The sequence below is a fragment of the Rhea pennata genome, chromosome 24 (genome assembly GCF_028389875.1).
Source record: "Rhea pennata isolate bPtePen1 chromosome 24, bPtePen1.pri, whole genome shotgun sequence".
Classification (NCBI taxonomy): domain Eukaryota; kingdom Metazoa; phylum Chordata; class Aves; order Rheiformes; family Rheidae; genus Rhea; species Rhea pennata.
The window spans coordinates 3819107-3834089 of record NC_084686.1 but is presented as its reverse complement, the minus strand read 5'-3'; the positions used below and the strand labels follow the sequence as shown (position 1 = coordinate 3834089).

Below are 14983 nucleotides of genomic sequence, written 5' to 3'. Positions count from 1 at the left end.
TTAGTGCTGTGCCAGCACAGAATAGCAGATGGTCCCTGCTCTGAAGAACGTACACTCTAGTAGATGTGCCTGACACAGTTGTATCCAGCTTGCAGTGCAGCAACAGCAAACGCCTCACGCTCACAGTGCAGACTACATCCAAACCCTGTACCACTATTCTGCATTTTCTCTGGAGTGGAGCTACACCAACCTCGCGCCGTTCTCAGGAACGATGCCTCGTTAAGGGACGTGCCCGAGGCTACAGCGGGAGGTCAGGGACAGAGCATGCATGTTACCCAATACCCCAGCTTCAAAAATGCGCATGGAAGGAGTTGGAGAAAACAAGAAACTCCAACTTACAATCGCAACCACGCAATGCTCGCAGAAACACCGTCTGGATACACGGGCAGCTGGGGCAGGGTAAAGCAAGTGATAGGGGAAGGGATATTAACACATGCTTGACTGCTGGAATCTGACCCTTTCTCATCAGTTAACTCATTGATCCTAAATTCTGCACGTACCAGAGCAAACGGCATTTTAACTAGATTTTAATTACTTGTTTGTTCTTGGCAGGAGGAACTCAGCACAGAGATGTATGTGCAAGTTTGTTTATGCGCGTATTGAACGCTGCATCTTTAACAGCCTCGTGATTCGAGCGAGGGGGCTGGGAGAGGCAGCTCTAATGGTTTTATCCGTTTGGCTGCCATTGTTGAGCTGATGGAAAAACCAAGACTGCAATTCTCATCACATTCGACATCATACGGAGCATGTGTTCAAAACACAGACTGGGAATAACACGACATCCTGTTACAAAGGGCCTCAGTGCCAGAGCTCGCCTTCTGCGACACCTGGGGAACCGCGCGCTTTGCCTGGCGCGCACAGGCGTCACCAGGAAAAATCTGCCCCTTCCGAGCCTCACAAAGAAACAAAAAGGAGGAGAACTGGGAATGCAGCACCTATGTGCTGTCTAAGTAGTGCCACACGCACGCTGGCACACGAGCATCGCCCGGGCAGGCTCCCGGCAGCACCAAACGGCGACCTGGATGGACGTCCCGGGTACCGCGCGAGCCGGCCTTCGGGATGGCGGCGGGGGGCTAAGCACGCCGCTGCGGGCGTCGCAGAAGATGAGCGAGGGCAGCAGAGCTACGACCAGAGCCAGCTGCTGAACGACCGCGCGCCTCCCGAACCCGTGTCTTGCTCACGGGCGCAGAAGCAACAGCGTCCCGCAGCCCCCACCTCCAATCGGGGGTTCAGGGGCACCAGGGCCCAGCCGATCTTTAGGGCCAACAACCGAGAGCAGCCAGATCAGCAGGCCGTAGAGCAGGACCGCTGCGGGAAGGGGGAGCGGATCCCCCAGCTCCACGGAGGCAGCCCTGCGCCCCGTGGCAGCGTGCCGTTCGCTCCTTCCCAGCCTGCGAGGAAGGAAGCACAGCGCTGATGTGGGTGCCCGGTGCGGCTGCACGTCAAGACAACCGGGAACAGCGCCGAGATAAGTGCATTTGAGCCATGGCTAACCAAGCTTTTCCACGGCCGTCCTGGGCTTCGCTCAGTCTCCCAGGCGGGCTCCCCGCAGCAAACGCGAGCAGACGTTTCAACTCCAGGCCGTTTCTGATGCAAACGCGGGGTCACACAGCTGCATCGCCAGGTGCTGCCCCCGTCCCACCTATCCCGCCTTTCAGCAAAGCTCCCCGCAGCGGGCTCCACGCCACACGAACGCGGACACGTGGCTTTGGCCCGTAATCCACCACGCAGCCACCCTCCGACGCGACTCAGGGAGGGAAAGGGAAGAGCAAGACAAGGTGGCACTGATCTGACAGTCCTCTGTTCGTGAAACCCCCTGCGATGCCCAAGAGCCGCGTGCCCGGAGAGGACAGGGAAGGGGAGCCAACAGGGCTGGAGGTTTGAACGATAGGGACTGCAGCTGAGACGAGGCAGAGACAGAAAGAGAAAGAAAAGGAAGAAATCAAAGGTTTAAATAAGAAACTAAAATATTTTTATGAGTCATTCATTATTCTTCTGTAACTAGGCACGTTTGCATGCAAATAATGAAATGACATAAACGGTTATAAAATAAGTCTCTTACCATATGAACTCGGTAGAGAATGCTAATTCCCAAAGTCATGAAGGGTTTAGAGAAATCAATCACCTTCTCCCGCTCAGCAGTAATCGTCAGCCCAGCCACTGCCAAATCGGCTTTCTGAAGAAAGGAAAGCAGAGAAAATCAGGATCGCCGGCCCAGGGAAAGGCTCGGGGCAAGAAAATCCCCATCGTTTGGGATGGGGCGCGTGCTGCAGGTGAGACCCAGGCTCTGCGCACACCAGCGCGGGTTTGCTGTTGCCTTCGTTAGCGCAGACCAGTCTCTCCCTTAACAAGGGCTCCGAACAAGAACTCCTATTTGTTGAATGCTTTAAGATCTGGCAAAACAGGGGCCATCAAGGCAATAAGTACTGTACTGACCTAAAGAAACAAACTCCCAAGCCAAAACCCCTCCCAAGCGCCTGCTTGGCACAGGCAACTTGCCCCTTCCAGGCAACACTGTCACTTGTGAGCACCATAGGTAGGAAACCGGAACAAAGTAGAGTCATTAGCAGGGTACCCTGAATTATGAAGTTTCAAAGCTTGCCAACCCCAGACTTCCAAAATTGCAGATCAATCACCAGAAAATTAAAAAAAAAAAAAAGAATGCAAATAGACTTGCAGAGCAAATGAGATTAGGGAAAAGAATAAAAATAATTTCTTCCAGTGTTAATACTCTTGTAATATAGATAAGGGATTTGAATTTTAAATATTATTTTTATTACTATAGCTCTTTTAATGTCTGTAATTGCTTTCTGTAGAAAATGAAGTCTCCTCCACTCTCCTATATGTTTGTTTGCCTGCTTTTCAGGAGGGTGACTGTACATGTGGATAAAGAGAAGTGAGGGGAGCACGATTTGCACTTTTCTGTCGCTGCTTTTCATAAGGCTTGTGCAGAAGCCGAGGCACCATCAGGGCCTGAAGACCCAATAAAATACGCAGCTTATCTCCCAGGATGCTTGCCCTAGCTGTAAATACACTAGGCAAAGGCAAATTTGTGGATGTGCCACTCTTACGCTCTCTGAATCTGCTGCTCCTGCATCATTTTCCTCAAGAAAAATAGGATTAATCACTTCCTGGTAGAGGTTCTACAGATGATTCTTTTCCTTCCCCTCCCAGTGCACCTGCCCATTTAAAGGCAAGTATGGAAAAAAGCACCAATAAAAGGTTGGAACTTTGAGAGCAGAACAAAGTGCAGCATTGCTAGAGCTTGCAGGAAGAAGAAAAGAGAAAAGAAAGGCTAGGAGATCAGCAGAACTCCCCATAAACAAGCTGCAGGGATCTAGGGGAAGGTGATCTTTCACAGTCCATGCAGGACAGGTTTATTGGACAAGCCCAGTGCCCGATTTTGCAATTGTTTGCAAGCAGCTCTTACAGATTCCTGGAGGTTCAGGTTGGAATGAATTATGAGCTAGAGAGAATTTCTGCCTAGCCAGACATTTACCCACAGGTTTTTTAAAAGGCACCAATAATCATAGCATGGTGTGTGAGCATTTAAGCCCCATGTAAACACCAGCAGATTACAAAGATGGGATCAATTCATCTACAGAATGCAGCACATAAGGAATTTTATCTGCAGGGAAAGCCTAAAGCTTCCTAAACCTCTCTTGTCTGTACTTAAAAGGGTTTGCAGGTACTCCTGTCCTGGGGAGAGCTCTACCAGCAAAGCCCCTCATGAAGATACAGCTTATTCTGACAACAGCTTTCTTCTCCCAGTTCTCCAAACTGAACACAGTTCTACCAGCAAAATCATAGGCTCAATACATGTCAAATACACCACGTTGAAGATGTTTCTTTAAACTCTAAGGCCATTTTTCTTCCCCACTGCAGGCAAGCATAAAGGCTCTGTGCAAAGGAGCAGCACAGCCGCTGCGTTTAACTAGCTCTGGAGCCTTACAGCCATCTCCCAGCTCAGCTCCGTCCCTCGCCTGGCCTCCCACCCTCTCAGGGCTGAGAGGTGGATGCCATCAGGGTACTTTGTGCACTCAGTTATCCCCCTTTAGGACCTTTCCAGATCACGTGGGCAGCAGCATCTTGAAAGCTGCTCTTACTTACGCAAAATACAATGCAGAGCTATCCCCCTTCCTTTGCCTGCAGAGCTGAAACTCAGCACAGCAGAGCCTCCCTTTCCTGGGCACACTGCTTTTCGTGTCTCAGGCCCTTTCTCCAGAGGTCCTGCCTTTCCACCCTCCACAGAGGAACAGCTGCGACCCTCAGGCCTTACGGGCCTTACACATGGAGCATCCTTCCCCGAGGCCAACCAAGGTCAAAAGACACCATGAGCGGTGTGCACTGAAATGGTGAAATGACAGATTGTAGTCTCCAGGCTCTCAAGTCTCCCCACATGCAGAGGTTTTCACGTGATGCATCTGCTGCCTGCTCAGATTCACCCTGCAGCCCTGGCAGAGAGGTGTGAAGGCCATCAGAGCTTTGAATTCCTTCCACTTACTCCCTGCCTGGTCAACTTTGGTCCTCTCAGGACTTTTGCCAGCATCCGAAATTATAGTAGCTCCCAGACTGCTCTAACCTATGCGCAGTTCAATGCAAATCTATCTTCCCCTTTGCTAGATGATTCCTGCAGCAGAGACCTGCGGTCCTCACAGCTTCATTTGACTGCGCTGTGTCAAAGACTAACTTTCTCTCAAGGCTCAGAAGTCAGGCAAGTTAAGAGCTGATTTCTGACAGCAATAAACTTTGATCTAGAAATCACATGCAACATTTTCTCTGCCTGAATATCATCCATTTCATGCTTTTAACTTTGCTTCCTGATATTCACAAAGCTTCTTGTGATTCACTGAGGTCAGCATACCTTAATTACAAGGAGGAGCTTTGCAAACCTTGGCACTTCCACCTCTCTCCACCTGAGCACAGGCAGAAGTTAGCATTTTATAGACTACACAATGTATTCTGGGGAGAAATGGATTTTACTTGGCACTTCCACACTCTGTCCACACCCTGGTGCTGGTGCAAGAGGGGAAATGGGAGGCAAGGAAGGGGGCGGGGGATGAACACAGCATGATTTGCATCCTTCCAGCTCATGCTGTATTGCAGTCATAAATGTCAGCACAAAACAGGTTTAGAAAAAGGCCCAGAGCATTAGAGGAGTGGAGAAGATGCCTCTTTAATAAAACACTGCTTAAACAAGGGCAAAACTCTCACTAGAGCAGAAGAAGCCCAGGTGGGCTGTTGTCAGAGATAAAAGCATGATCTGCCTATACCTGGCACTAACTGTGGGTTCTGCCTGCACGAGCAGAGAGGCTGGAGCCGTGCTGGGAAGGAGGCTAAGCACCAGGGCCGAGCCGGGCTCCCGAAGCAGAAAGATTAAGGATCCTTAAGCAGTAAACTGCAGGGATTGCCTGTCCGGAGGAGGCGGCCGCCTCCTCGCTGCGGGTGCTGACGAGGCTCATCCTGCCGCTGACGGTGAAGAACAGAGCCTGACGTCAGCCCTCCGCTTGGCGCGAGGATCCCGTGGAAAGGTTCCCACGGCACTCTGTACCATGCAGATGACCGCAGCTCTGGCCCTGCAGCTATTCACAAGCCTCCTACTAAGCTACGGAAACACAACACAGCAGCAAAGTCCCAACAGCCTAAGGTTGCCTGTAGCTGCTTCTAAAGCACAGGGAAAACAGCCACTAAACAGCTCTGGAAACGCTTTCAGGAGTGTGACTTCCTGACTTTTAGCAGGACCTCAGATCCTAAATTCCTTGGGTGAACATGAGGCTCTGCTTCTCACCAGTACTGTCCACACAGCACTGACAGTATGGTCAAGGTCAGGGAAAGCTGTTTCTTACGCTGCTTACAGTGCTCGGCCTTAGCTCACAGGGAGCTTCAAAAAAGTGAAATCAGAGTTCTCCCTTTGGGACCTGCTTGATTTGAAGCTAATGCCCCCCCCTTACAGACCAGTTAGCAGGGGCATTTCTGTTGCAGATAGTTGCTCCACTGGAAACCCAACTGGGCACGGTACTGAGCAGGTTGCTGTGGGTGACTCTGCTTTGAGCAGGAGGGGAGGTTAGTCTAGATGGTCCCCAGAGGTCCCCACCAATCTCAGCTATTCTGCATCATCCTGTGAAAGAAGCACCAGCTCACTACGTGGCAAGTGCTCTCAGAGCACAACAGAGTCAGACTGGATTGCAACCCAGCTCCAAAGGAGCCAGTTTGGTTCACCAAAGAGAGCACATGAGTGGACAGAACTAGGGCATGAAATCCCAGCACTCAAACATGCTCTTGTGCATGGTATTTTGTACCTCAGGACAGGCTGCTTCAGTAGAAACCTCGAGGACCAAGATCCCACAAAGTCTGGTATCTCTATTCCTCCCTGTCCTGGCCACTCTTCTTTCAGCAACCTTCAAGCGAGACAACAGACTAGTCCTTGGAGGGATGAGCTTCACCTGGCTCCTGAACCTCAGCCTCGCTGCTGTGCTTTGCCAATAGCCTGCACATACCCCCTCATCCCTCAAACATTTCCAGCATGACAGCAGACCATGATCTTCAGCTGGAAGGGGAAGACTTGAGCCTCCTGTTCCCCTGGGGAGAAAGCTTTGCTGCCTCACCTGCTTTGTGCCATGCTCCTTTCCAAGCCCAACACGTTTAGGTAAGGCTCATTCCCTGCAGCTCTCAGTCTCACCTGCCTGCAGTGCAGCTCTGGTCTCCATGGGCTAACAAGGGTTAGTTTGCTTTTTCAGAGTGGTTCAGTTGGCAGCCTGCTCACCTGGGCAGCAGCTCACGCACATCCAGGTGAAGGACAGAGCGGCCTATCCACATATCCATCTGCTGGCATTACAGGAACGGCTCCGCTGCCAGATCAATGTACTGATTGCTTCTGCCCTAGCTGCCTGTTTGATCTGACAGGAGCTATTTCAGGTCCTGGGACCCCCCTTCCACTGGAGGGGGTGAGAGCCAGGTTGGGCACTTGGACATATATTCTTGCATTTAAAACAGGGGCCAAATCAGGATTACTTGTAACTTTCCTTTCCCCTCCCCCCCCCCTTTTTTTTTAAAAAAAAAAAAAGATTTGTATGAATTATGGCATATGAAAAGTGACAGACTGAAAATCCTGGAGGCTGCAGACCTCTGTTTAAGCCTCAGATAAGGATGAGGCTATCAGGAATCAGCACAGACTTCAGCCTCAAGTCTGCCATGACCTGGGCTGAGAGCAACTGCCTCTAGGAGGCAAGAGGAAAAAGTCTGTGCCTGGCATCAATCTTAAGAGCCAGGATGGGGACTGCACGGGCACCAGGATCCAGGAAGGAGCCCCAGCTCGCTCACAGAGCACGGACCATCTTACGTGCGATGCTGGCAGTCCACAGCATGATGCAAACCTCGCTGCCCACCACTGTGCCGTGTTTGCTCAACAGCCTACACTGCCTCACTTCCCCCGCTCGCCCTCCCTCCCCATCCCCATCAAGTCTTCCATGTCAGCTTTGCCAGCGTGAATGCAGGCAAACAGGCTCCCCCTCACTCCCTTCACCCACACACAGCTTTTCTTGCTGAACACCAACACCCACTACCAAGCGGAGAACAGGACTCTGCCAATTTTGAAATAACTTCTCCCTCCTTTCCGCTTCAATCCCCTTCCTGCCACTCCCTATCTTTGGAGCAGATGAAGGCAGAAGGCTTCTATTTGATTGCAAAACACCTCACGTGCACCTGGCTGCCAGCAATGAAGCTGAAATCTCACCCCCAAAGCTTTAAGATCCTTCCAGTTCTTGGCTTTGGTGCTCCTGAGGTCAGAGACAGTTCTTGGTGGCGTAAGACCGACAACCTCCTCCGCGGCAGCGCTAGCCTTGGGTCTCGGGCGCCAGAGCAAGGTGCTCTGGGCAGGGGCTGGCACTCAACGCTGGCACCTAACAGCACCCGGGACTGATCCCTGACTGCAGCAGAGCAGAGAAGTTTCTAGGAGGTTTTGCAGAAATACTGCAGTTTCAGAAGCCTGCCAATAAAGCCTCCTGGCAAAACCAAGCCAACCCACCCCTATTAGCTTAGCTTAGCTCTGTTCTCCACAAGCCGCTCCAAGATGGGTAAATTCAGGAATTGCTGCTGAAGGATCTCTCGGGCATAAGCCCTTCCCAGCCAGGACAGCCAGGGAATTAACCACCAAAGGCTCACTGCGAGTTGATGTACAGGCACTGTGTATAAGCCATGACCAGGACAGCAAATACAGTCATAGCAAAACAAAGAGAAAGCTGTCACGCTGCCTTGAAATACATTTGTTGGCTCGTATCGGACTAGTGAATTCATCCCAGCTCGAGGATGTAATGGAAAGAAAAGAAAGAGAAGAGGAGACAACCATTGGGGATTAAAGCAAGAGACCATACCATAATGGGAAGAAGTGAGACATAATTCTGTCACACCTTCCCTGTCGTCCCCAAGGGCTATAACACCAAGCAATAGGAGACGGTAAGATTTACCGTTCCTCCTAGTTTCCTTGTTACAGATAGCACACGCGTAAAGTGTCACCCTAACTGCCGGAGATTGAAGTCTTCTATCCCAGGACCTGGCAAAGCTAACAGGAACTACAGGCCATCCAGAAAGTGGTTTTACGCCCCTGCTTACTCAAGGAGTAGGGAAGGAGCTCAGCCTTCCTGCCCTCGATTCATCATGGGAACAATTAGCTTGGTGCTTTCTGAGTTTGTGACATCTTTCACTCAGTATGGGGTATGAGTCCTTCCAAGTGATTTTTCCCAAGCCAAACCTCCATCAGCTGATAACAGAGTTTACAGGTTTCCCAAATCAAACTGCTGACCTAGACGCGGGAGTATCTATAGCCCGTCCACTAATCCCCCCAAGCCATCCCAGTCCCCGTGTTCCTTAACTCTTAATTACTTTTGTGAGCAGGTCGATAAGATACGTACTTGTGAATCTGGGTCAACAACAAATTTATGTTTATATAGCTACCTTCTCAATCATATTATAGTCCACAATTAGTTGTAATAGAATTTTCAGCACATAAGAATAAATCAATGGCTGGTTAATTCAGAAGCAATAAAATGAAATGCTTTTCCCATAGAGCCCGTAGTTGCTCTGAGGACATTCAGTGCCAAGAAGATTACAGAGATAAAATAATAAAAAAAGAAGGAAAAAAAAAGTGGAAAGGTATTATATGGACCTGGGGAATTTACTGACCTTCTGGTCAGGCACACTAATCAAACTTTGTTTTTCTGATCAACTGACCTGGGACAGGTAAAAAATCACTTTCTTACACTAATGCAGCAGGGTATGAACAGTCAGGTGCAAAGCTGTCACTTGTGGTAGGAGGATGCTTTGAGCCCTGTGGTAGGTCTGTGTCCTGACCAGCAACCTGCTCATGCCAAAGGCTGCACAGGGGTTAGTTGGAGGCAGAACAACTCTGGGAACAAATCCACCAAGAAAGCACGTATGAGGTTAACATACAATCTCCTGGCTCTTCTATTTCATGTGGTCTTTAATGTGGTTTCACAGATGAATAAGAAGCTGGAACAAAGACAAACTCCCTTCTGAGCTATCACAGAATGAAGGGAACCTCTAAGGCCAGTGAAATACAAAATCCCAGACAAACCTGAACAAACACAACAGTACGCACACGGCCAGATCTGCCCTGGCTGAACTGAGTCAAAGTGCCAGTTCCTGAGAATGATCAAAAACTTGTTGAAACTATCAGAATAACTCTAAAAGGTCCAGAAAGAACAAAACAGAGAAGGCTTTTTCTCTTCTCCAATTTTTGATTCAGCTTCACACAAGGTTTGCCAGCTGTCCTGCTGAAGCAGAAGCAAAAATCCTCCTAAATAAGGCTAGAGCTGAAGAAGACACAAATTGTTTCTACATGAAGATGACATTAAAATACTTATCTCTACCAAAAAACTCTCTTCAGAAGCTCCCATTTAATAGAGAGGCACTGCCAAGGTTATAGGCCAAAAATCAGGCTGTTCCTTCCCTTCGTTTGCAGAGATCACACAGTGCTTTGTGTGCCCTCCTTCTTGCCTCCCAAAAGAAACACTGCAGAGCTGTTTTATATGTATTTGTGTATGTAAATACATATATGTATATATAAATATAGATGTATAAAAACTATGCCAATAGCCCAGAGCATTTGCAAACAACCATACAGAAAATTCCTTAGAAGACTCAGACAGAGGTGGAATCTCTGCTAGCTCCAAATGCTATCAACTTGGCTGGGGAAAGGATGATCTGGGAGACAGGACACTGGTTAAGGAAGGATTTTGAGTCAGTATATTTTCCCTGTCCTGTGTGACCCTAAGTCACTCATTCAGATCCAGACTTGTCCCACCCAGATTTAGACACTTGGTTGAAGCCCTGCAGTCAGCCAGGTCTCCCTCCGTGGCCAGATGTGCTGGGTCAACACCTCTTCTAGAGATGCTCGTGGCCAGCAACAGTGCTAGCAGCCCCGGTTTGTTGCCCAGTGCCAGAAGGGACGGATCCAGGCCTTAGTTTCTCTGCTCTGCAGGAGAACATGCTACCAACCAGTGTGAGGATAATTATGGGGTGGCGCAGGTGTGCCTCTGATGGAGCACTGCCTATTACCACAAACAAACCTCAGTACAGATTTGCCACCAGCTGCAAAACTGTCACGGGGTTCTCACAGGTGCTTCAGTAATAACAAGGCAGTGTAGAAACTGGTGGAAGTATTGGTTTAAATAACATCAATCTTAATGTTAGCTTTGGCTAAGCCTATTTTACTAAGAGTCTCAGAACACTTCAGGAACTCTATTCAAGCCTCGAGATCCCTGGGGAAGGCCTACCTTTAGCTGCTGAGGAAAACAAGGAACAGAGGCGGGCACAGCCTGAGTGAGCACACATGAACGTCGAATTGTTGTCAAACCCAGAAAAAGCATCACGCTTTCAGTCTAGCTGCTGTGCCGCGACACCTCGCATCAGAGCTGTGAAAAGAACTCGATCTACGTATTTCAAGCAAACAAGAATGCGCTCCTCCAAAAATGATACTGCAAGTCGAGGAGTTGCAACAAATCAGTCAGAACTCTTCTGGATAGAAACGTGATGTTTAGTCCCCATCCCAAAAGCCTGCTTCTGTAAGTTTTTTTCAGTTTTCACCAACCCCCAGAGTCTGCACATTTGCCTATTTCAAGTTTTCATTGATTTTTCTTCCACTGGGGGGAAAATAAAACCCAACACTGTTCTGTAACCAGCTCCTACCTAGGAATCCCAAATTCCAGGCCTATCTTCCAGCAGAAGTGAATATCCTAGCAGAGCCCCCTGACAGGGGTCCTAACTGGTCTACTTCAAATGCTGTCACATCAACACAAATGCATTTGCAATTAAGAGACTCCATTAAATCGAAATCCTCCTGTCAGTGTCTCATGAATGAACTAAAACCCGAATCTGACCTTATCATCTTGGAACACTTAATAAAGTATCAGGGCTTCTCATTGCCAAGTCTCGCTAGAGCTCAGCTAAGAAGAACATTTATTTCACTTACCCGAGCAATCAGCTCCCCGACCATCCCTGTCCATGTGCCATTTGCCTCGGGAACTCCATACACTCCATCACCAACAAGATGGATCTTATAGTTGAAACGCAAGATCTCTGCCAGCTCCTTCAGCATGTCCACGCAGAAGCCCTCATAACGGTCATTGCCTTCCAGCTCCTGATGGTTCCACTTCAGCATTAAGTAAGGGTTTTCCTGCATCGAAACTGGGCAGCTGTCATTCCCATCTTAGCCGAGGAGTCCCACCAGCACGGCACTGAGCCGCAGGGACAGAGGGGAGCAGGCTCCCTGGGGCACTGGCATGGCAGAGGCTCTGACAACACACCTGGAGCAACCTCCAGTTCAGATACGTGCCTTTCAGCTAGGGTGTAAGAGTAATCTCTCGGGAACCTAGGGGAGTGCAAAGGCAGCAGAGCCATTTCTACATTGGTATTCACTGGCTCCTGCTGTATGAGGAACACATAGGAGATTTAGAGCAGATTTATCCCACTTCAGGGTACGAGTTGAGCTAAGGGATCGTATTTCGGCCGTTTTTTCCAACTAGTAGCTCCTAGAACAGCCTAGCAACTGCTCCGAGTTACGGCAGGACAATCAGATCCCATCTTTCTTTGACATGGGCAGGAAAAAAAGGCATATAGGCACTACTTTTCCAGTTTGGCCTCTTTTTCAGACAAACTTAGTGGAAAAAAAAAAGCACCCAGAGTGCTTCAGGATTTTCAGTGTCTTTAAGAAGGTGCAGAGGGACTGGAAAAAAATCAAGGGATGGCTAGTAAAGTGCTGGACGGGAAGCATGTGGAAGGAGAATTTTATTATATAAAGACAGTAGTGCCTATAAATATGGCATCTCAGGTTACACTCATCTAAGGCAATTTTAGTAATTTTATGGGTAGAAGGGACAACTGTCCCTTCCAACTTACCAGCTGTAAACAGAACAAGAACATCATTCACAGATGAATGTAAAATGGCAACTTATCCCCATCCCAGCCCTCTCCCCAGCTGCTTCTGAACACATCAAATATCATTTCCATATGAAACATCAACTTGAGTTTAATTATACTGTCATGAATTGTCCTCAGTGCTGTAATTAGTGATTTGATCGTCTGTTCTTTATAAATCAGTGTGCAATGCTGCATGCTGGGGGCAGAGGGGGTAGGAAGAGGGAATAATATTCTAGCTGATTGACACCCCTAAACACTGGGCTGGCAAAGAGCTAATGGGAACTGTAGGTGACCCCCTCACTTACCAGGATGGTTGTGACAATGAGCGTGGTATTGAACAGACTGTCTGATATGTTGGAGGAGAAGATTCTGTTGTCCATGCTGAGCCCTTCAGAAACGTGCCAGTGCCCAATCTGGAGAGATAAACAGCACAATAATGAGATTTACAGGGCAAATTACTGTACGCACCCACCATATGGCTCCAGGGACTGACAACCATCGAGCCAGTCCTGTAGAAGGTATTTAGGAATGCTCCATTACTTTCATGATGCACCCCACCTACGGTAGGACGGGCAGACCGGTCCCCCGCTGTGCAGCTCTGGCACGCTCCCAGCTGCCGACACCTCCAGACTCACTGCTGTCCTGCCGTCCCAGGTGGCTGCACCACAGCTGCAGCCGAGCCGCGCGGCAGGACTGCGCTGCGCTGGCAGCGGCTTCCTGGGGCGAAGCAGCGTACAGCCCTGTGCTCAACGCGTCCCCGAGATGGGTCTGTCTCACCCAGCAGCTCCGTGCCACCGGAGCGGCACCTGCTTCCTACCCCCTCTGCTATGCTGTTAGGAGCCTTTCCTGCCCGTCATGCCAAGGCACAACAGCCAGGTAACATCCGTAAGACAAAGACTTGGTCTTCACTCCCAACAGCGATGCATTTCTGCTGACCCCTTCACCTCCTCGCTTCCTGAGGTGAAATCCTAAAGAAGGCATGGCACAGGAGCATTTGGCAGGATGCTGCTGAGAAAGGCAATGCCATAGCCCTGGTCTGAGTTGGCTGCATCATCCTTTGATAGCACAGTAGATAGTAGGGTTCATCGTGCTGAGCTCTTTCCACTGTGATGCCGTGCACAGATATTCTGTAAAACTGACACGGTTTGGAAGAACTTCAGTTCTGAAGCCCTGCAATTTCACAGTGAGAGCCTAGAAACGAGGAGACGGAGTTGCTGCCCCTAACTCCACACCACTTTACATTGTCTCTGTGACTTTTAGCAAAGGATTTCACCTGCCTGAAAGCAAGCGTAACCTCTCGCTCTCCTCCACAAAGTGTTGTTAAAAGCTGATACAGACCACTATCAACCCTCACAGGAAAAAAGCCACTTCAGAAGGACCATCATACCATCACAGCTTCTATTGCTAAGAACCAGAGACCAGTGGCATCGATCTGGGGTGAATGCTTTCTAACCCTGACCAAGCACCTTCACCTTAACAACAGGCTGAACACGATCTCAAACTGCAGCCATGCTGCTACGCTGACGAGCAACTGAATTGCTCTGGTAGCTGAGAAAAGGGCAAAGTCCTTTCTTATCCTGGCTGCAGGTTCAAGCGACTGAAGAATCTCAGAAAACTTTTGCCATCTCCAAATCCTAAATCCAATCTCCTCATCTCTAGGCACAAGTGGCCAATGGGGGAGCACAACAAGACTCTCAAGTCTCAAGACATTCCAAGTTTCTCAGGAAAGGCATGGAAAATAATTGGACAGTTGCATGCATCTCCCTCTGCTCCCAGGCTGGGGTAGAGACATCTTGATGTAGCTGCATAAGTAGAGCCAACTGAGTCCCCAGAGGTGGTCTTGTTTATTCTGCAGATAACACAACAAAGATTATTCCTCACAGTTGTCAGTCCGGCCCCTTCTACAATATTAATATCCCTCTGCTAAAAGCACTTGTCACGGCAAGGACCTCAGAAGGTTTTGCAAGCATTAACTCTTCAAGGCTCACCACCAATATGAGAGGCACTGAGGGCTCATTAGCTTTGTCTGACAAACGGGGAGATTGAGGCAATGACGGATGTGTCAGAGCAGGAGGGGAGCAGAGGCAGGAGTCTGTTGTCTTGACAGTTTGCTGTGGCTTATCTACCAACAAGCTCGTAGCAGCATGTTGACACTGTAGAGCAGGACTAACCTCTAGGAAGGACGGTCCCAAATCAGGAGATTTTCTGTTTACTTCATGGACACGGAGTACTTGAAGCACAACTTGAAATGGCCCACACAGGGGCTGTACGGGTGCAACAGGTGGATTTTATCCGGTCCGTATTCCCCAGCTCTGCACAAAGCTCTTGCTGTGATTGCCACAAGACCCTCTGCAGCAACTGCGTCTCTGAGTGAGCGATCAGTCATAAACACCGCCTATTTTTTTTTCTTCCAGATTTCACCACCAGAGATTAGTGACAGATTAACTTTAATTTCAACAGCCCTCACTGTTCTCAAATTGGTACCTCCCCTGCCGGCATATTGAGACTAATTGACTGCCTCCTCCTCTGACAACACGGTGGATTTGACCTT

General features: G+C 49.2%; 1 protein-coding gene across 1 annotated transcript in view; it reads right to left on the bottom strand.

Annotated features, from left to right (window-relative positions):
* The window catches only part of GRIK4 (glutamate ionotropic receptor kainate type subunit 4), a 208349-nt gene that overhangs the window by 17280 nt on the left and 176086 nt on the right, over positions 1–14983 (bottom strand). The window contains exons 11-13 of the mRNA XM_062594730.1: positions 12738–12845; positions 11486–11689; positions 2063–2176 (exon numbers count right to left, since the gene is read on the bottom strand). Coding sequence (XP_062450714.1) covers positions 2063–2176; positions 11486–11689; positions 12738–12845 — 426 coding nt within the window. The remainder of the gene's footprint in view (positions 1–2062; positions 2177–11485; positions 11690–12737; positions 12846–14983) is intronic.